Source organism: Notechis scutatus, chromosome 6 (genome assembly GCF_049901735.1).
Source record: "Notechis scutatus isolate UNSWTSFEM ecotype Mainland chromosome 6, rNotScu1.2, whole genome shotgun sequence".
Taxonomy (NCBI): domain Eukaryota; kingdom Metazoa; phylum Chordata; class Lepidosauria; order Squamata; family Elapidae; genus Notechis; species Notechis scutatus.
In genome coordinates, this window is record NC_142014.1 from 72,099,068 (window position 1) to 72,121,450 (window position 22,383).

Genomic DNA, 22,383 nt, shown 5'->3' on the forward strand with positions numbered 1-22,383 from the left:
TATCTATTGTGTGCTCTTGTATTGTTATGGTTGAAGCTGAAGTATTCATGGACAGGTAGGACATTGCAATATATAATTTTATATACTTCACTTAGATCGGACCGAAGGCAGCATAGTTCTGGGGTTGTCTAGGTCTAGAATTTCAAGTCTGGTGGCATAAGGTATTCAATGGCTTTGTCAACTCTGAAGCCTGCCTGGTTGAAGCCATCTTGGGGCTTCAGTGCTGCCACACTAGACCTGAAGGATAGGGAAGACCTGAAGGATCAGAGACAGCTGGGTTTGTGTAGTCAAATTAAAATACTTTTCTCCTGGGAACCAAGGACATTCTCACACCTGGCCAAGGGAAGGAGGAGTGATGTCACCAGACCAGCAGACACTGCTCTGATTGGGCCATGTGACTGATTGTTTGGGACTGGGGCGGGGGGGACGACTTTTGCTTTTAATTAGGAGAAAACCAAGGGATTCTTCAGAGCCGGTTTTTACCAGATATGTGCCAATATGATATTTCCAATAAAGCTATTCTTTGAGGAATCTACCTGCCTCAGAGTTTTTGCTTTCAGTGGATCTATTACTTAGAACCCTAACAGGCTCCTCTCTTATTTCTCCATCTCCATTTTGACTTTCTAGCTTGTTCACTCTCGGCAGCTGAACTGACTTTCTAGAAGAAGTTATACAGCCTCGGGAATAACTTTAGTTTTATTGGTGGCTTCTCAGAACAGAATAGAGTAAAATAGGCCAGTTTAGTGGTTAAAGCGACAGGCTAGAAACCAGGAGACTGAGTTCTAATCCCACTTTAGGTGGCTAGGTTATTTTGAGCCATTCGTTCTCTCTCAGGCCAACTCATCTTGTAGGGTTGGTGTTGTGAGGAAAATAGGAGGAGGAAGAAGTATTAGGTATGTCCTCTGCTTGAGATATTTATAAAAATAAAAAGGGATATAAACTTTTTTTAAAAAATAGTATAATCTTCCCAAGTGTTCCTTTATTCATTTTTTAGCAACTGTAAATCTCCCAATCGTTCCTTTTCCATCAGAATAGAGCTGGAAGTGGGACCTTGGGAGGTCTTCCAATCTAACCCTCTGCTCAGGCAGGAGACCCTGTACAACTTGAGACAATTGGTTGTCCAGTCTCTTCTTAAAAACCTCCAGTGTTGAAGCACCCACAACTTCTGAAGGCAAGCTTTTTTTATCTTGGCAATTCCTAAAAAATCCTGCTTCGTTTGTTCACTTCGCCTACCGTGAATACCTGCAGGAACCCTTCCCTCAAGATCTTATTCAAACCCATTTCGTTGTTGCTGTTGCTGTTGCTGTTGTTGAGGCATAATTGATTAGCACATCACTTCGCAAAGGCCCCCAAAATGGACTTAACTGAAGTTTAGCGAGGAGCAAAGCTTTTTACGAAGGCATTTCCATCTATGGGGATAGAAGTTAATGATAGAACCATTCTCTGCCAATCTCTCTCTCTCTCTCACGCGCATACACACACACTCTTTCTCCCTCTCTCTCTCTCTCTTGGCTGCTTGATGTCAGAGCTGAACAAAGTACAAGGGGTATATATAAGAGCAGCATTGTCTGCCAGCCAGAAAGATAGTAACGAAGACTATTGGATTAGAAGAGTGGAATTCAACCCATCCTTTTCTGCTGTTGCAGGGACCTTCGCTTAACCCTCCCAGGTAAATCTCAGGTTGAGAATATGTTGTCTTTCTTGTGACTCTTCAGAGAGAGAAAGCAAAGGTAAACAGGAGAGGAAGGGGCTGGACCTGATGCACAAAGCAAATTCTTTCCAGCCAGACAAGAGAGGAGATACCCTCCTGTTTTTAATTTTCTTTTCAGTACATTCATAAACTCGGATAGGAAAATTGAAAAGGTTAAAAATTGGGGTTGGATTGGGCTCGGGTGAGCCACCTGACTGAATACCCATTGAATAGCAAGATTTGCCATTCAGCACTGAAGAGAATCCTGGAAAATGGATATTGGGGTGCCTGGGTTTGTGTTTGTAATTTGCTAATTTGGGCTTTTCAAATTTTTCTTTCTCCCACTTTTTCATTCAAAAACAGCCAAAAGAGAAATGTGCAGTCTTAAGGGACCTTTTCTTTTCATCATCTTGTCTCTTACTTTAAACTCCCTGGAAGCGACACCAGTCGAGAGGTCAGTAACTTTAAAGCTTATTCCTTTCCTGTTCCCCGTCCTCCTCCTCCTCCTCTTTCCTCTTCCTCTTTCCCTAAAAAATGTGTTGCACAAGCTGGTATTTACTACTGTGATGCCAAAGGCAGTTAGTTTGGGGATAAAGATGCGGATAAAGAAGGAGAGGCTTATGGCAGAGAGATCCAAACCTAGGAATAAGGAGAAATTTCTTGACAGTGAGAACAATGTTATCAGTGTAATGGCTTGCCTTCAGAAGTTGTCCTGCATCACTGGAGGTTTTCAAGAAGAGACTGGACTTCTGGATTTGTCCAGAATAGGACAAAATAGTGGACAAACTCCCTGCTTAGAGAAGACCTCCAAGGTCCATTCCAACTCTGTTATTCTGCTCTGCTCTGTTCTGTTCTATTCTGTTCTGTCCTGTCCTGTCCTGTCCTGTCCTGTCCGATCCTATCCTATACCTATCCTATCCTATCCTATCCTGCCCTATCCTATTCTTATTTCTACTGTACTCAATTAAATTCTATTTGATTCTATTCTGTTCTGTTTTTATTCTCTTCTCCTCTCCTCTCCTATTCTCTTCTATTCTATGCAGAAAGGGAAAATTTGCTGTTTATTCTCATTTAAAGACTACTTTCTGTGGCTTTATCTTATGGGACATCCAACCGACAATTGTATCTCTGATGGTGAGATGCAACTGATGAGAATGTATGCCTTTTAATAACATTTATTAGACATAAAGGGTGCCTATCCATTAATATCTTTAATGGATAGGCTTCCTGCTTTGCTATAAATATATTTATTTGCCATATTTATTTATTTGCTATAATTACACAGATAACAAAACCCTCCCTTTTATTAAGATGTTAACCTTTTCCTTTGTAATGTTAGGTTTTCTAAAAGTAAACTTGAAAGGAAAATTTCAGGACCAAATGGATGCTCCTAAAATTGAATTACCTTTTAAGTTGATTCTACTTTAACTATATCCTTCATGGAGATGGAAGGTCTAGAAACATGATAAACAAACAAACAAATACATCAATAAATCTCTTAAAGATTATTCTGTCCTACAAGGAATGGCAATGTATATTTTTTAAAGTTTTACGCACCGCAATATTTCTTCCTTTATCTTTATATATTGAATGCTTACCAATATTTCTGCCTTCACTGTTGTCTGCTCTATAAAAAGGCTATTCCGTTTAATAAGAAGACTTGAATATTTTTAAATCCACATAAAACCTGGGTACACAATGTCTTATTTCTCCTTTACATTCATCTGAGTTAGAATCTAAATGTTCCCACAGCCATTTTAAACCAATAAAAAAAGAAGAAATTGTTAGAGATGGAATCAAAATGAAAAAGGGGGAGGTTGTTAGAGATGGTATCATATTTGTAGACAGATATCAGAAAAGTCATCCATATTGACTTTAGACTTTTGACTCAGGATTATTTTGAGGAGAAAGTCTCCATTACCTTGAGAAGATTAAAACAAATCATTTGTTCCCCTTATACGAGAACATTCCCCACCCAGAGTTTTTAATCTCAGTAAAAGTGCTGAAAGTCTTAGAAATTTCCAAATAACCCAATACTTATTCCCATGTGAATTTCCTACCTTTTGAGAAAAGTCAAAATAGTCACATTTTGTTACTCACATAAAAAGACATTTGGGATGATCAATAGATATATAATAGAGTTAACATTTAAAGACTCTTGATCTCTACTAATTTTGATTATTTTAGCTAAATTTAGTTAATCATAGTGGATAAAAATAGATTCTGACTGTATCAGAAGATGGTAGCATAAAGTAAATGTTAAAGCTAATATAAAGGAAGATTATTCACAGTGAACCCCTTTGGATTTCAGAAAAATCCCTCAAGACTGAGAAAATCTTTTTTTTCTGAATCACGGGGGAAAACATCAGCAAGAATAAACCAAGGCAGGACAATCTGTGTTTAATTATTATAGATCCCTTAAATCCTAGATAAATGTGATGGGAGTTGAATTTGATCTAATAAGTCCCTGATTTCCCATCCTGATTTAAATATTTACATAGATAGATGAATTCCATAATAGGTTTTCAAAATTGTGTATGGAGTTAAACTGCATAAATCAACTACCTATTCAAAGCATATGCAAACCACTTCTTGCTTTATTACATTTTCATATTATTTATTTGATTTATACCCGGTTTCTTTCTTTCTTTCTTTCTTTCTTTCTTTCTTTCTTTCTTTCTTTCTTTCTTTCTTTCTTTCTTTCTTTCTTTCTTTCCTTCCTTCCTTCCTTCCTTCCTTCCTTCCTTCTTTCTTTCCTTCCTTCCTTCCTTCCTTCCTTCTTTCTTTTCCTTTCCTTTCTTTTCCTTTCCTTCCTTCCTCTCCTTCTCCCTCTCCCTCTTTCCTCCCTCCCTCTCTCTCTCTTTTCTTTTCTTTTCTTTTACTTTCCTTTCCTTCCTTCCTCTCCTTCTCCTTCTCCCTCTCCCTCCTTCCTCCCTCCTTTTCTTTCTTTCTTTCTTTCTTTCTTTCTTTCTTTCTTTCTTTCTTTCTTTCTTTCTTTCTTTCTTTCCTTCCTTCCTTCCTTCCTTCCTTCCTTCCTTCCTTCCTTCCTTCCTTCCTTCTTTCTTTTCCTTTCCTTTCTTTTCCTTTCCTTCCTTCCTCTCCTTCTCCCTCTCCCTCTTTTCCTCCCTCCCTCTCTCTCTCTTTTCTTTTCTTTTCTTTTACTTTCCTTTCCTTCCTTCCTCTCCTTCTCCTTCTCCCTCTCCCTCCCTTCCTCCCTCCTTTCTTTCTTTCTTTCTTTCTTTCTTTCTTTCTTTCTTTCTTTCTTTCTTTCTTTCTTTCTTTCTTTCTTTCTTTCTTTCTTCTTTCTTTCTTTCTTTCTTTCTTTCTTTCAAGATATTCAAGGTAGGTGGCTCCAAATATACTTAAACAGAAGAAAAATAGTTTCTGCTGATTTTTTTAAATACGATACATGTTGTCATGTCTGTACTAATGCCAGCCATCAAAATGCAAGAACATAATTGTGGCTCTTACAGGATTGATGTCACAGCATACATCAACATTTCGGTATCACTTCATTTTGTTACAACTGGAGAATGGAAACTGACAGTTTCCAGGTTACAGATCTTTCCTCCTGTTCAGCAGTTAAATGAAAATGTGTTTCTGGGGTGTGCTATTATCATGAACCGAACATGACTGAGAAGTTCTTTAAACTAGGTTGCCTTTTAAAGAGGTAAACTCTAATCCCAGAATTTTCAGCAATGGCTATATTGTCAGAGGAATTCTGGGAAATAAAATCCACCCATGTAAGGTTAGGGGTGGCTGCTGTCCCATTTTAAACTTTTCAAGTGGAAGAATCATTTTTGTCTCTCACTCAGGGTTCATTTTAGGGTATCTATTTAGGGGAGTTTAAGTTGAGAGCCAGAATTCTCAGGACAGAGTTACCAGTTTTGTCATCAACCAAGAATTGTCCATCTTTAAGACTTGGAAAGAAAAAGCAACATTTTTTCTTAATCAGGAGAAGAGGTAGGAGAAAGAAATGATGGAATTAAACTAGAGCGGGTATAAAGGGGAAACCAAATCTTCATGATGACAGAAGGCAATCTTACCAGCTTACCATTTTTGTGGCAAGGCTGTGATATTCTTAGGAATTACGAGGCCTGAGAATACATATGAACAATTGTAATACATTTTATATCATGCCTCCAGACACAGTTTCATGCACAAAGAATAATGCATTCATTGTGAACTTCTGGCATTCAGAAGTGACATATCGCCTCAATGCCAATTAGAATGCAACAATAGGTACCCTTAGTGTAATTATGTCACAAATTATGCAAGTGACACAACTTATTAAATCATTCTGTCACCCAGCTATACTCAGGACAAGTCCTTTAATCTTTGTGACCCAGGACAGCTTTGATTTATTGAAAATTTTTGTGGAGGTTCTCAATCATCCAGATTGGTTGTTCCAAAGGTGCTTTTCCAAAAAGCAACTGGACTTTTTTATTTTTTTAATTGAAAGTTGTGGTTTGACTGGCAATTCCCATGCTCGTTTATTGGGATAACTCTCAACAACTGTGGGTGGGTAAGAAAGAGTTTGAACGGAGTCAGAGAAATCTGTAGCTAGATTTCTACCAGCCACAGGAAAAGAGACAATAGCAGTGACTGTCATTCTAATACTTCTCATGCTATCAGTAAGTGCTCTAAATAGCCTTTAAAAGCTCATCCAAAGCTAAACATTGAGTCACTGTTGCCGCTTAATGACTAAATTATAGTATAATTTCCCCTTTTTGGCTATATCCTGAAGGTGCTGCTTTGGAAAAAAAAATCACATTTAAGCTCTTCTGTACCTTCACCTGCTTGCATGATTAACACAGATCTGTTTATTTACAGCAACTTTCCGCACACTTGTTGGTTTCTGTGCTGGTTGGGTCTATAGCACCCATGAAATTTTGTCAGTGTGATTTTTGTTCCAGCTAGGAATTCAAAACATTACACTCCCAACACAACTGGAATGTACACCAGTTGGAGAAAGGTGTTCATGTGATGCCTTGTCTTCTGCTCCGATTGATGAACCTTGAAAATACAAGAACTGTGCTTATTTTCAATTATCTATTTTAAAATATCTGCTCTGAAACCCTCCCTAAGCCTTGAATAGGTCTCTCTGATGAAATTCTGCATGATCTAAAGAAAGGTTCATGGAAGAGATGAGCAGGCTGAGCCCAAGGGAGGGGTCAAGTGCGTCATCAGTTTGGAATCCACCAGAGATCTAAGTCCAGCCCACCTTGAATTCCATTGACTCTTATTTACTGCCAGTTTACCTTGACTGTTAGTAGTTCAGATTCTTGTAGTGAGCTAAGGTAAAGGTAAAGGTTCCCCTCCCACATACATGCTAGTCATTTCCAGCTCTAGGGTGGTGGTGCTCACCTCTGTTACAAAGCCGAAGATCCGGCGCCATCTCCATGGTCATATGGCCAGCATAACTAAATGCCAAAGGTGCACGGAATGATGTTACCTTCCCACCAAAGTGGTCCCTATTTTTCTACTTGCATTTTTACATGCTTTCGAACTGCTAGGTTGGCAGAAGCTGGGACAAGTAACGGGAGCTCACTCCATTATGCAGCGCTAGGGATTCGAACCGCTGAACTGCCGACCTTTCTGATTGACAACCTCAGCATCTTAGCTACTGAGCCATGCATCCCACTGTAGTGAGCTAGCATGGATTAAAGCATTACTTGGAATGCTGACAAACAACCTGCACAAGTTTAATCCAGGTAGTGAGCTAGCATGGATGAAACCTGTGCGGGTAGTCTGTCAGCATTCCAAGTAATGCACCCTTAGAAAGCAGAACTCCTGGGCAGGTAGATTCCTCAAAGAACAATTTATAGGACACATCATATTGGCACAACTGGTGAAAACTGACTCTGAAAGTTCCCGCGATTTTCACCTGATTAAAAAGTGAAAGTTCCCCCTTCCCCTCAGATCACTGGTCACTTTGTCCAATAGAGGTTCTGGCAGGTTGCTTGGTTACTCCACTCCTCCTCTTCTCAGGCACCCGCTAGAATGAACTTGGTTCCTAAAAGAAAACTTTTTATTTTGACTGCAAAACCTCAGCTATCTAATTTTCCCCTTCCCTTTCTCCCCCTCTGCCTTGTGGCAACCATGAAGCGAATCACTGCAGTTGCCCCCTACACATGCGCACGTAATCCCCACCCACCCCTGCCATCCCTTTATCTGCACTGCAGCTCACAGCTGATTTTCAGTTGGTTTGAGGCCTTTTTCGGCCTCCCAAAGACTTGAGGAAGGCTTCTGCAGGCTTCTGCAGGATTTGCAGGCTGAAAACTAGCCCCATTTCGTCACTTCCAGTATTTTCTGAAAAACAGGAAGTGACAAAACAGGGCTAGTTTTCGGCCTGCAGAGCCTACAGAAGCCTGCAGAAGCCTTCCTCAAGCCTTTGGGAGGCCGAAAAAGGCCTCAAACCAACCAAAAATCAGCTGTGAAGTGCGTGCATGCCCAATGAGGTAAGTTTGCCTGCAGCTCGCATGCCGGCACAAATGGCTTTGCGTGCCACCTGTGGCACACGTGCCATAGGTTCGCATCACATACCTATGAGGTCCCTTCCAACTCTGATTATCTGTTATCTGTTTCTTAAGTTAGTAACACGGTTGTTAAGTGAATCCAGTTTTTCCCACTGACTTTGTTCGTCAGAGGTTCACAAACCCCGGGATACTGCAACCGTCATAATTACACGCCAGTTGCCAAGTGGCTGGATTTTGATCCCGTGACGACCTGGATGCTGCGAATGGCTGTACGTGTGAAAAAATGGTCATAGCTTATGTCACTTTTTTCAGTGCTGTTGTAACTTTGAGCAGTCACTAAACGAATGGTTGTAAGTCAGGGTCTACATGCACTAAGTGATGCTAATCTTTTGACTCCCCTCATTCTACTGAGGGCCAAAGACATGAGATGGGGATCGATCAGCAAATCAAGTAGTGCAATTTATATTTGTGTGTTTTGTGAGCCTTCTGCTAATCCTGAAAATTGAAATCCCAACACTTTCAGCACTGCCCAGGTTAGTTTTATGTTTAGTTTAGGTTTTTTTTGGGGGGGAGGGGGGTTTACTTTATTGTTGTTGCACCTCGTACAGCAAAATTAAATGCCATCTTCAGTGTACATTATGACTATGAAAATGAACACACACATCCTTCACATTCTTATATATTTGCGTCCGAAAACAACACCCCAATTAATGGATTTTGGCCAGCGAACGGGCACCCCTTTGCCCTTGCCCTCCCGGGGGAGGACAGGGAGAAAAGAGAGGAGACAGAGGAGGCCTCTCACGACCTTCCGGAAAAGGAGGGCGTCCAACCCCCAAGCCAGCCCCAAAAAAGCCCCGCAGAAGGAGGGACTCCCGGCCCCCCCCCCCCCCTCTCCCAAAACCGTAAGGTCCTTGAAAAGACCCCCCTTTTTTAGGCAAAATTGGGCTGAATTGAAAACCCCTGATATTGCATTAATATTGCACTATACAGTAGAATTCAACAGAGTTACTGCCCTGGGATAGAAGCTGTTTTTCAGCCTATTGGTCCTTGTTTTTATTATTCTGTACCATCTGCCAGATGGTAATAGTTCAAAAAAAGGGTTCCCAGGATGAGATGGATCTTTGCGAATGTTTTGACCTTTCTTAAGGCAGCGGGAGCTATAAAGCTCTTCCAAAGAGGGGAGAGGGCAACCAATGATCTTCTGGGCAATGACATTAACCCTCTGGAGTGCTGTCCTATCTGCCACTGTGCAATTGGCAAACCATACAGAGCTGCAGTAAGTTAAGATACTCTCTATGGTGCAGCATCTATGGTGCATATGGTAGAGTTGAATGTTTTTAGATGCTGAATAAAACTGTGATCACCTTAATAAAATCTGCAAGGGAAATCCTTTTTTTTTTTCTACCTCATACCTCGAGAAGAATACATCAAGGGGTTTATAAAAGGTTTTTTTTCTGCATTAATTATGACTGTTAAATACACATCTTTCATCCTGGTCTGCTATCAAAACTCCTTCAATAAAATACTTCATTTAATTCAGGCAGCGTCTGCCCGAGATGCAACTCACTTCTGATTTAAAGAATTTTCACAGTTTTACTCCATTTTGTAAATAAAAATTTATCACCCACTAACATGAATAAGATTGGCCCGGTCTGGAACAAGGTAGCCAGGCAGCCTTCATTTAGCTTCAATACAACCGTGATATTGGTTTCACAAATTGAGTTTCATAATTTGCTCCCCTCTTCCCTTTCACAAAGAAAATACGAAGTGTTCTGAGATCTATCATCTTGATGGGATTCCATCAAACTACGGAGGCCTTTCCACACCTTTTGCCATTGTGCTGCCTCTACAGCTATAGCATCCTTTTGAAGATTGTTCCCATGGATAATTTCAAGAGAAGATTGGTCTATCAAGTACCTTAACAGAAAAATAAGGCAATCTTATACTTTGGTGGCATGGAGAACTCACTAATTCAGCTCTGTCTGTTGGATTTCAGGCCAATTTACACCTGAAGGAAAAAAAACCCAGACTAGATTTTCACAATATAGTCATATTCACTTTATTGATAAAACATTTTACACTTTGGTGAAGTTTTCTTCTCAATCAGATTGAGAAGGAAGTTTGGGATTTGTGTGCCTGAAAAATGTAGAAACTCAACCTCATAGTGGGCAGTTTCTACTGATTAAGGAGACCATAGTAATTATCGCTTTAGACGTACACCTAGAACAAAGAGATTCTCTCTGTAGCTAACTAGATAGACCCCTTCAAAATATTCTATTCTCATCTACTATCCACCCCTTCCAAAAATACCTTCTCAAATTCTGCAAGCATCCTATGGCTATTAAGTTCAGTGTTAGGGTTACCTCAGAGCTAGAGAACAGTAGGCCTGTTCCAGCCAAAACCACCCATTGTTTTCAAAGTCCCAATTCTCCATCAGTTGTCTTCCCAGCTTTAGGAATTTCCACTACCGGTTCTCCAGAACCTGTCAGAACTGGCTGAATACCACCTCTGAAACTAGTGAACTGATGATGTTACCTGGTTTGGGTAAGGAAACATCTACAAGAAAAGAATAACCCAAGCTCAGAGAGACCATGGATCTCTCACCGATGTAACAGTCATTAAATGAAGCATGGTGGCGCAGTATTGTAGTATTGCAGGCTAATTCTGCCGACTGCCAGCAGTTTGATCTTGATGGGTTCAAGGCTTCCATCCTTCTCAAGTTGGTAAAATGAGGACCCAGATTATTGGGGAGCAATATGCTGACTCTGTAAACCGCTTAGAGAAGGCCGTTAAAGCACTGTGAAGCGGTATATAAGTCTAAGTACTCTTGCTCTTGCTAAATGCTTTCAAGGAGAATTAGAAAGGCCATAGGTGAAGTGACTTTCATCCATGGAGTTTACACTCTTGTTACCTGCAAAATCCCCCCCAAAATATTGATAAGAGTAAATATAAAGCATTTATTAAAAGCATACACTAACCTGTTATATGTTGTAAAAATGGTTATGGAAGGGGATTATCTCTCCCTCCCTCCCTCTCTCTCTCTCTCTCTCTCTCTCTGTGTGTGTGTGTGTGTGTGTGTGTGTGTTTGCTTTTATTTATTATTTATCAGTTTGTTTGTTCAATTTATTTTCTTTTAACAACCAACAGCCACCATCTGGACAAACGGAAGTGCAACACGGCCACGTGTGTGACACAACGCTTGGCAGACTTCCTGGTCCGGTCCAGCAACACCATCGGGACCATCTACGCACCTACCAATGTAGGGTCCAACACTTACGGAAAGAGAAGCAGAGAATCTCCCAACTATCTACAGCTTTAAGTAGGCAGGATGGCACAACGGTTGCGGCTCTTTCTAGAAATTGCTCTTCCTGTCTCTAGCTCTCATGTTATAAAGTTCCTGGTCCTCCCGGTTTTCCATTCATTTCGTTTCAGCAAGGCCGACATTTTGGCCAGAGGCTTGAAAATTGGGTTGTCTGGGCCACCGCTTTGATCACTGGCTACCTGCTTATATCTCACAGTGCCTTGTTTTTCCCCTGCTCTGTCTCTTTGTCGACATACTTGTGAAATCCCTCTGTAAAAAAAAAAAGTAAAAAAAGAAGAAGGGGCGGGGGGGTGGGGGAGAGAAAGATGAATAAATCTCATAAAATCCATGCCACATAAAATCTGATCATGTGAATGGGCTGCAAGAATGGTTTTTTTTTCTTTTTTCTTTCTTTTTAATTAAAATGTTTAAAAAGACAAAGTGTGAGAAATGTATGTCTTTGGAATATTATCTGATGGGGACAGGGTCAACCTGCCTCACGCCAGCTAATATATAAATAATGATGTATTTATTGATAGATCTACATCTTGCCAGGTATTATGTAGAATATACTGTGGAGTCTTCGGTGCTGTCTGAGCTTGGCTGTCTTCTTGCAGACATCTCTTTACCAAACTAGATAACATCATCAGTGCTAGAAGGGAACGGGGTTTGGTCTCTGTTTATATACAAGTGGCTTGCCCTGTCAGTGTTGGTGGGAGTGATCTAGGTGGTTCCTTGACTAGGTTATTGTTTACTTCTACCTTGTTTGTCTTCAGACAAGACTGATAAGGTCAAATCATTAGCATTTAAACAGAGAGCAACAAACCCCATGCTCACTAGCACTGATGATGTTGCCTAGTTTGGCAATGAAATGTCTGCAAGAAAACAAACAAACTCAGTGAGCACCAAGAACTCCACAGTTCAATCCTGAGCTACACTCTCTTCTTCTAATAGAATACAGTACTTCTTTTTCCAGGTTTCCTCATAATAGCAAACTTTATGTCGGGGTCTTCAAACTTGACAGCTTTAAGACTTGTGGACCAACTCCCAGAATCTTCCTCCAGTCATGTTAGCTCAGGAATTCTGGGAGTTGAAGTCCACAAGTCTTAAAACTGGACAGCTAGGAGACAATGAGTCACCCAATGAGCTTTGGTGACTCAGAGAGAACTTGAATATAGGTTTCTATTCATAGTCTAACACAATACCACAACATCACAGTGGCTTATTGGCTGAATGAGAATGACTGGCCCAGAATCCCTCATGGCTGAGAAAAGACCAGAATCTAGTTTTTTTCCCCATCCTAGTCCAGCATTTTCACCACTAACACGGACACACACACACACACACATACACACACACAAAACACTGCCTCTGGGACTCCAGGTGAACTTGAACCTGGATTCTTCCTGATCCTAGTCCAAAATCTCAACCACTACTCCACATAGTAGGTAATTTGTTCTCCGGAGATAACCACGATAGTATTTCGTAGCCCGAGCAATTTCTAGATGTGCAGATTTCAACTCTCAAAAAGTTAAGACTGGGATGTCCGCACATCTGAAAATTGTTCAGGTTGGAAAACACTGGGTTTTGTAATTAAAATAGTAAGATCCATGTGTGTTTTTTAAAGTCTTGGTTAACTAAACATTGATGATTTTTTTAAAAAAACACCTTTAAAGTGTAAGGGATGATTATCAACTCAATGGATCGAACATGACCAGCTTCAGCGAAATGTTGACGAGCTGGATTGGGAGAAGTGTTAAGGAGGACAGAGAAAGGAGCAAAAGGGAATATCTTGGACATGTTACATGATGGCAGTCTTCCAAAATCTAAGAGGCTGCCACAAAGAAAGGGGAGGGGTCAACTTATTCTCCAAAACAGGACAAGAAGCAATGGATGGAAACTAATCAAGGAAAGTTCAAACTTAGAACTAAGGAGAAATTTCCAATGAGAACAATTACGGTTATCAGTGGAATGGGTTGCCACCAGAAGTTCTGGTTGCTGCATCGTCAGAGGTTTTTAAGAAGAGATTGGACAGCCACTTGACTGAAATTGTATAGGGTTTCCTGCTTCAGCAGAGGGTTGGACTAGAACAGTGGTTGTCAACTGGTGAGCCGGGGACCACTGGTGGTCCACGAGAAAATTTTGGTGGTCCGCAGAGAAATGTCCCCCCAAAGCAATTAATCCAGGCTGCATGGGAACACAAGGCTTCACTACCCACATGGCCTGCCCACCTGCTGGCCCCCATGCTTTAGCTGAGTGCAAACCTTACCTTGAGTAGAGCCATGCGAGCTGGAACTAGAAGGTAAGACCAATGGCAGGGGAGGGAAATCCACCTCGGGGTGGCTTGCTGACATTGGTGGGAAAGTCAGTCCCATATTCCAGAGCTGCAGTAGTCACAGGACTGGCCCTTTGGTCATCCTGGAACAGCTCCTCCAGTCCATGGCAGGCCGGTGCACCTGGGTGGAGGAGCAGCTGCTCTGGGGTGACCAAAGGGCCAGTCCTGTGACTACTGCAGCTCTGGAATACGGGACCGACTTTCCCACCCATGTCAGCAAGCCACCATCAGTCAAAATTCATATTAGTGGTCCGCAGGATTTAAAATTATGAGTTTGGTGGTCCCTGAGATCCAAAAGGTTGGCGACCCCTGGACTAGAAGACTTCTAAGATCTCTTTCAACCCTGCTATTCTGCTAAAAGAACACTACACACGGCTAAGGACAATGGGGGCTGTAGTCCAAGTTTTAAGAAGGTACAAGTTTAGAGAAAAGCTATATGGGAGGGAAGCTGAATGTGGTAAGGAAGAGATTACCCTTAACAATACATTGCGTTGGATGAACTCAATATTGTGGCAATCCCCATTTTTCATTTTAAATTAAATGCAACAACTGGAGTGACAACCTTCCTAATCAGCAATCAGGAACCCAGCAGGCTTCAATAAATGCTGATACCAATTTCCTCACAATCAACTAAGTTAATGGACTTGTCTTACAGTAGGGTGTTTCAGAAATTAACCCATTGTGGGATGTAGGACAAAGCATATCCTTTAATTTCTAGGGGTTCACCAACAGTCGTTATTAGCTTGCAGAACCAAGGAAGTTTTCTACACATTATGAAATGCAGATTGGTTCACTTAATGACCATGGGTATCTGCTTAACAACCATGGCAAAAAGGATGGTAAAATTGGGTGCAGCTCACTTAATGACCACCTTACTTAGCAATGAAAAGTTCCAGTCTCAATTGTGGTTGTCCATCAAGGATTACCTATAATTTAGAGTTTTAAGATTTCCCCACTCTCCTATGAAACCAGTTTTATCTGCAGTGCAATTTAGCATATGAAAAGGATTTAGGGCGACCTTCCACTAGAGCGGGGTGGGGAAAGCAACCTTTTAAAGTTAGAAATTAGCCATAGCACTTTTTGTAAGCACCTGAGTGCAGAATTCTATCCTGTTGCCTGATGCATTGTAGGCAGGGATGGGATTCTATCGGTTCAGACCGGTTCTATCGAACCGGTTGCTATGAATCTGCTCAGTTCAGAGAACTGGCAAATAATGCCCTGGCTGGCTCCACCCCACCCCTCCCCATCCTCCCCTCCCCTCCCCGCCCAATCAGTCCTTATCGCGCATGAGTGACATCGCTGGCTGCATTCTCCCCTACCCAGTCACTCCTTAAGGTGTTTCTTTTTTCCCCTCCCTACAATCAGCTGTTCTGATGATCAGCTGTATTGGGATCCCGCTTGCTGTCTTACTGCTTCACCCAGGAGGCTTCCCTGAGGCCCAGGAGGCAAAAGGGAGCATGTGGGGGGGGGAGCTACGGCCCCCCCCAACCCCCCGCCTCCCTGCGCACCATTTTTTGCTTTCCTGGGCCTAGGAAATCTTCCTGGGAGCAAAAACACCACCCAGGAGGCAAATAAATTGGGGTGTTGCAAAACAGAAAAAAAAAATATGCCCACCGATCACATGGCCACGCCCACCTAGCCACACCGACCTAGCCACACCGACCTAGCCACACCCACAGAACTGGTTGTTAAAAAATTTGAATCCCAACCCCGATTGTATGAAATACCGCTAGTTTTCTAAACAGCTTTAGGCAGTGGTGCAATTCAACCGGTTGTAACAACCGGTTCAGTGAGTGCACACTTGGCGCGCGTGGTCTACCTTTTTAAAAAGCTTATTTTCAACTCAATTACTTACCTTCTACTGTGGCCCCGGTGACTGAAATAGCTGAGGCGTGGCAAACCGTTCTGTCGCATGAATCAGCTGTGCTAAAAAAAAAAAGAACCCCAGGAAATAAAGCACAGCAAAAAGCAAGGGCAGGTGGGCGGGGCCAAACACTCACCGGAACTCCCGGATCACCCGAACCAGTCCGATACGGTAGAATCCGACCCCTGGCTTTAGGTGAGCTCTTTCTGAAACAGGAACCCTGGTATATCTGATCAGATAGAAATGGAATTTAAAAACAGGGAAACCTCTAAGGTCCCTTGCCTAAACAGTTTGTGCACGGTTGCATAAATGGAGGGATAGGATCAAGATCACATGAAGTATTAATACTGCTTTATAATACCTCAGTAAGGACCACACCTGGAATACGGCATCCAGTTTTGGCACCATATTATAAAAAAGATGTTGAGACTCTGGAGGTGCAGAGCAGAGCAACTAAGATAATCAAGAGACTAAAATTTATGAAGAAGTCTAGTTTAGGGAAAAGAAGGACTATGGTTGACATGATACAATGTTCCAATATTTAAGGGGCTGCCACAAAGAAGACGGGGGTCAACCCCTTTTCCAAAGCACCAGAAGGCAAGAAACAATGGATGGAAACTAATCAAGGAGAGAAGCAACCTGGAATTAAACTTCCTAACACCGAGAACAATCAACCAGTGGAAAGGCTTGCCTTCAGAAGTTGTAAATGCTCCATCACTGGAGGCTTTTAAGCAGAGACTGGACAGCTACTTGTCTGGAATGCTATAGGGTTTCCTGCTTGAGCAGGGGGTTGGACTAGAAGACCTCCAAGGTCCCTTCCAAGTCTGTTATTTTGTTATTTTTTCTTAACCCTTCCAGCCCTATGATTCTATGATTCATCGTTTTTAGTGATCAATTATATATTCCTCCTGGCTATAAAGCAGGCAGGATATAGTATATGGGCAATAACTGGAGAGCACAATTTAGAAATTCATGAAATGAGAAAGAGGGAGAAGGCGAGAATCCATTTAATGTAGCTGAAGATTCCAAAGCCCTTTTATAACCCCTGAATTGGGACATATTCATAAAAGGTAGAATTTATGCTATTTTGCAGTGAACACATAGCCTACAAAAATGACTTCCCTTTAAAATGGCTCAAATTAAAATGATAAAGTAGGTGCAATATTCAGAAAGCAAGGCAATGTAGGTAAAAGGGATAATAAAACTTTTGGGAAAGGAAAATTCTTTGCATGATGAGCGAAGTGTGTGTGTGTGTGTGTGTGTGTGTATCTTAGACAGAATCCAAACCTTGCTTGCACATTATCAAATAAGTAAATAACTGCAGACACAGCAAGAGAAAAACAGCTTAGAATCTCTGGAATTAAAAACAATATCAGCTTTGTGACAGACTAAGAGCTTGGATAAATTCATAGAGATGCTTTACTAAGAAAGTCTAAACCATCCTACAAATATTTCCAACTTTTCCTTATAAAACGTGGCCCTGTTTGATGGCTGTGCTGTTCATTTTTGCTGTTGAATAAATTCTACCTCCGTTTCAAGCAGGTGTCCTCTGTTTATTGACTCAGCTTGTACAGAACCGGCATTTTCTTCTAACACTACAAATGGGTGTATTAGCAAGGTTAAAAAAAAAATATTACTCCACTAGTTGTTTCCGACTCTAGGGGGCAGCACTCATCTCCATTTCAAGGCCATTGAGCCAGCGCTGTCCCAAGGCATTTCCACAATCATGTGGCCAGCATGACATCACAGAGTACTGTTACCTTCCTACCATAGTGGTACCTACTTATCTACTTGCATTTGCATGCTTTCGAACTGCTTGGCAGAAGCTGGGGTGAGGACGAGAGCTCACCCCATCACGTGGCTCTCAGGTCTCAAACCTGGGCTGCCAGCTTTCCAGCTGACAAGCCCAGCATCTTAACTGCTGAGCCACCATGACGCCTTGTGCTAGCAAGGATAGAAAGGAATATAAACAAGGTGATCTGTATTAGACAATCAAGACTTGTGCTCCTTCACTGTTGTGGCTAGCCGGCAGCAGGTGTGGATGGCTGAGGAGAGCGAGGACTCAGATGAGGTGCCAGGACCATTAGGGAGCGGACTGCTGCCTTCAGAGATTGTGGGGGCTGGCAGCAGCAATGAGGAGGTTCCCGAGGAGCCTGTGCCAAGTGCCCGTGTGCGCAGGGCTGCTCGCAAGAAAGAGCAGCTGCAGCAGCACAGGCGACTTGGGAGTAAGGCAGCAAGGTAATGGCTCCTCCTTCAAGAAGATAAAAGCTAGCTGTGAATCAGATGTTCTTTGTAGGAAGCAAAAACGTTTTGAAACTCCAGCTTCGTGGACATTGCAGTATCTTAAGTTGGTATTTAAAGACTCTTGTGTTGTAAAATATTTCTTATCTGTTATGCTTGGCAGCCTTGCACAGTTTTGGCGAGGCTCGTGCTTATCAAAGTTCGTAAGAATCATTAAAAGGTTTCTGTTCCCTTTGGTTCGTGTTTGTTTTATTGGAAAAGGGTTTGGGTCAGAACATTCACTGCCTGTGAAGAATGCAATGAAAAACATTGCCCCCATTCACTCCAATCCTTGAAAATAAAAGCACGAGAAAAGCTTTCATGCTTAACCCGCCTCCCTGTTTTGTTCTGTTCTCTGATTGGGCAATCTTGGGATTCTGGTCAAAGACAGTGTAGTTCTTGAAAGTCTGAATCCTTGCAAAATGAGATTGGGAATAACATATTTTAGGGCGGCGTTTTTTCAATCTTGGCAACTTTAAGATGTATGGACTTCAACTCCCAGAATTTCCCAGCCAGCCATGAATTCTGGGAGTTGAAGTCCATACAACTTAAAGTTGCCAAGGTTGGAGAAATCTTATCTTATGGACTCTAGTCAAACCATCTGTATAAATTTCCAAGAACAATAGTAGTCTCCGTTTTACCCATCTAAGCCCAAAGAGAAAGGCAAATCGGATCTTTGAGGCCAGAAAACTCAACATTATTCCATTTCATGCACCCCTCACCTCTGCACAATGTACCTCTCAAAAGTCATTACCTCCTGCGTGGATCTCAAAAGCCAACAAAGGGGAACTCAGATCTCAGGGTGAGATAAATCGTTTTAAATGCTAATTGATGTGCAACTTTTATTCTCTTTTTGAAATGCAAGAGGGTTGTCTAACAATAGCAGAGATTGAAATCATCTGGCTCAGGGGTGCTGGTTTGTGACACCATTGTGAGGTAGCACTGAACTCTTTGGCGTTCTGGTATCCTGCTGAAATTCTTGAATAAGAATTTAATTTTTACCCCTTTTGAGGCTGCCTAATTGTAAGTTTGGAAAAAAAAGAAACAAAACACAACCCCTGGGTGATCTACTTCTGTGGTACTTATCTTCCAGAGTTCCATTCTCACTTTTCTACATAACTTCATGTGCCTCAAATTTGCTTTCGGGTGAGGGGAGATATATTATATAGCAGGAAGTGGTGGGGACATGTGAAAGAGTTGGGTTCCAACTACAAGCTCACTTACATGATTTTCTTTTGAGACTCAGTTTATTTTTCTAGAATTCCAGTAACAGTCACCCTTTTCCTCTTTGAGGGATATGAAGTCAGGAATGAGTTGTGTTTCAATTCGTTAGTTGTTGTGGCCTGTTGGCCGCTGGTCCCTCTAAACCTTTACTATTATTAGATTTTTATTCGACCTTTATTATTTCATAAGTAACTCAAGGTGATGAACTTATCTAATACCAAAAAGGCTACAAATAGATTTCAAAGTTCTTCCTTGTGCTCCTAGTGAGCCATTCTCCGATTGGCATCTGCCAACATCTGGAACCAGCTCAGGCCATTGCACCCATCTTCCAGACAGCTGTATAAAATATCTTATGCATTAGATCTTCAATTAGAGAGTTGCTGGTAAATCTTCATGAAAGCCATCTATCCATCTGCCGAGAAGCAACAAATATACGATATTCAACTTTTGCTGCCAATAAGGGTTCTCTGCAGCATCTAAGAGAAGCTTACCTACATGGTGTTAGTAATTACAGTAAATTCAAATGTTTTATTCATTTGTTTCTTCTTTCTGTTGGTGGGCTGGGTTTTCATAAAATGCTAAACAGGTTAACCTGTTAATAATTGCTGTCTTCACAAAGCATATGAGGCCCAGTCAAAAAATAAGCCATATTATTGCTAAATATAATGATCTAGAATTCTAGATCGTGTAACAATAATGTTATGAACTAACATAAACATATTTTAATAAAGCTTAACAGCCTTGATAGAAAAGCAGGCTCGTAATCCTGCACTTTTGATTGGTCCGTGGATAGCGAGCTGGGATTGGTCCTTACGGAGCAACCTGATTGGCTATTAGCGGAACGTCTCTCATTGGGTACAATTCAAATGTTTTAACGTAAGTCATTGGTTAATGGGACAGCAGCCAGCCCTATAAAAGAGCTGCTGCTGCCCAGGGTTTTTTTCTGTTCCTGATCGAGAATAAAGAGTTGAAGTTCACTGTTCACAGCCTCGTCTCCGTTCCTTGCACCCATGCCCCGAACATAACAAATAATATGTTAAGTCAATGATTAGATTCTTATGCTGAATCACAAACTACCTACCTTCATTTCATCTGAGACTGAGATGTTGTGTGAACGTCACAACCTACATATTTTGCAAATAAATGCAGGGGTTTGCTTAAATTCAGTTGGTATGGATTGATCCAAGAGAAATCTGAATATCCAGCCTCAAGTCTCTGCACTTGGCCTTTTTCCAACCAACATGGCAAGAATTCCTTTGGTTTTTGTTTTTTGTGGACATTATTTCTGGTAATAATGGACGAGACCTGGTGGCGTAGTGGTTAAACTGCCGTATTGTGGACAAACTCTGCCAACAGACTGGAGTTGAATCCTGATGGGGATCACGGTTGACTCAGCCTTCTGTCCTTCCGAGGTTGGTAAAATGAGAATCCATTTTGTAGGACGCAACGCACAAATAATGCTTGTACACTGTGAACAACCCATAGAGTGCTGTAAAGCACTGTGGAGCGGTATATAAATCTAAATACTGTTGCTTTTGCTATTGATAATAAAGACTAAGGCACTTGGATGCCCCTTTAAAAATTTAAAATTCTCTTCAAGGATCATAGTAAGCATCTCATAATAATTAATTTTTTTTTCTCTCTCTCTCTCTCCTCCCTCCCTCCCTCAAAAAATTCTAAAGAAGACAAGTCAGAGCAGAAACCCACCCGCTGAAGTTTGCAGAAAGAGCCATATGAGGTCACTAGGATGAGGAGAAGACTTGTGGGCAAGAAAAGGAGGATTACAGAACTTCTAATAAAGATGGTCTTCTCTGCACTCTTTCCTTTTCCACCCCCTGAAATTTCTGCTCCGCGTTCAGTTAGAAAAAAAATTCCATTTTTCAATACTCAATTAAGTTGTGCTGGTTTGATTCTACTAAACGCCACCCAAGGTGATTCCAGTTGGATTAAAAAAGGCCCATAAATGTTCTGTCAATATTGGGCATAAATAAGATTTATTTCCGTGGGAGCTTCCTTGCTTTATGGGTAGGAAGATTGGATAGTTCTAACAAATGCTATGTTTGTGGATTACAAAGAGAGAAGAAATCAGTTTTCTGTCAGATTCAAGCATTCATATGCACCTTGGCCTTCTTTGACAACCCCTGTAATTTTCATCATCAGAATTATGTTCTTCAGCTGGGAAGATGGATATATGGATATATATCACAAAGATACTTTCTTCCCTCACCCTGTCATGACTCTCAAAAGTTGTTGTCCAATATGATTTGATATCCAAAAAGAGCAAGATGAGTTTTTAACATTCGCACTGTGGGTTGCCACAACCTTTTACACCATCTCTAGCTAACTTTGTATTTAAACTTGGTTCTGGAAAAAATGGGGAAACCTGTAATTTTTGTCTCCTACCGGATTATTTCAGTTACCCCCTTTTAAAAGCAAATCAATGGAGATCCAGTCTTTATATATGAAAGGAGATATCATAGTTTGGCAAAAATTTCCCTAAAGTAAAAACTCTGAATAAAATATTCCAGAGGCAGTCAACAGCAATTTTTATATTGGTTTTATTATAGTGTATTCTGTGGGGTCCTTGGTGCTCTCTGAGCTTGGTCACCAGTCACAAAACTAAGTAACATCAACAGTGCGTTGATGATGTTACCTAGTTGGGTAATGAAAGGTCTGCAAGAAAACAACCAATCTCAGAGAGTGTTCTGAAGAAGCTGAAGAAGCTTCTTGGATGAGAAGTGAAACATCTTCAAAGAAAAACAAGAAAGTCCACTTGCATCTTGAAAAAAACATGATTGGAAACATCTTAAGGGGCTGCCACAACCTATTCTCCAAAGCACTTGAAGGTAGAACAAGACGCAATGGATGGAAGCCAATCAAGAAGCCAACCTGGTAATAAATTAAGAAATTAATGAGTGGGCAAATTGTGAGGACTCCATCACTGGAAGAAGAAAAGAGATTGGAAAACCACTTATCTTTTATTTATTTTATTTGTCAAACATGTACAAGATACCAGGTATGAACATAAACAAGAACCAAGGAAGTAAATGCAGATAAATGGGGACAGTAAAACAAGGATGGTAGGCACGCTGGTGCCCTTATGCACTTTAAGGGCCTCTTAGGAATGGGGTGAGGTCCACGGTAGACAGTTTGAGGTTGAAGCTGTGAGGGGTTGAGGCTGTAACAACGGAGTCGGGTAGTGAGTCCCAG

General features: G+C 41.3%; 1 protein-coding gene across 2 annotated transcripts; it reads left to right on the forward strand.

Annotated features, from left to right (window-relative positions):
- The first annotated feature begins 1,536 nt into the window (after positions 1-1,536).
- On the forward strand, positions 1,537-11,851 carry IAPP (islet amyloid polypeptide). 2 transcript variants are annotated; one of them, XM_026678275.2, is made up of 3 exons: positions 1,537-1,669; positions 2,054-2,144; positions 11,317-11,851. In XM_026678275.2, the coding sequence occupies exons 2-3, from the start codon at positions 2,065-2,067 to the stop codon at positions 11,486-11,488; spliced, it is 252 nt and encodes an 83-aa protein (XP_026534060.1). In that variant the 5' UTR covers positions 1,537-1,669; positions 2,054-2,064; the 3' UTR covers positions 11,489-11,851. The 2 variants fall into 2 exon arrangements, with proteins under 2 accessions (XP_026534060.1, XP_087825258.1); XM_087969132.1 differs by lacking the exon at positions 1,537-1,669 and adding an exon at positions 1,850-1,863.
- Positions 11,852-22,383: the final 10,532 nt, after the last annotated feature.

Coding starts and splice junctions, on each gene's coding strand:
- IAPP (XM_026678275.2), top strand. CDS start 2,065: ATGTGCAGTCTTAAGGGACCTTTTCTTTTCATCATCTTGTCTCTTACT. Junction 2,145..11,316: donor GAAGCGACACCAGTCGAGAG/GTCAGTAACTTT, acceptor AACAACCAACAG/CCACCATCTGGACAAACGGA.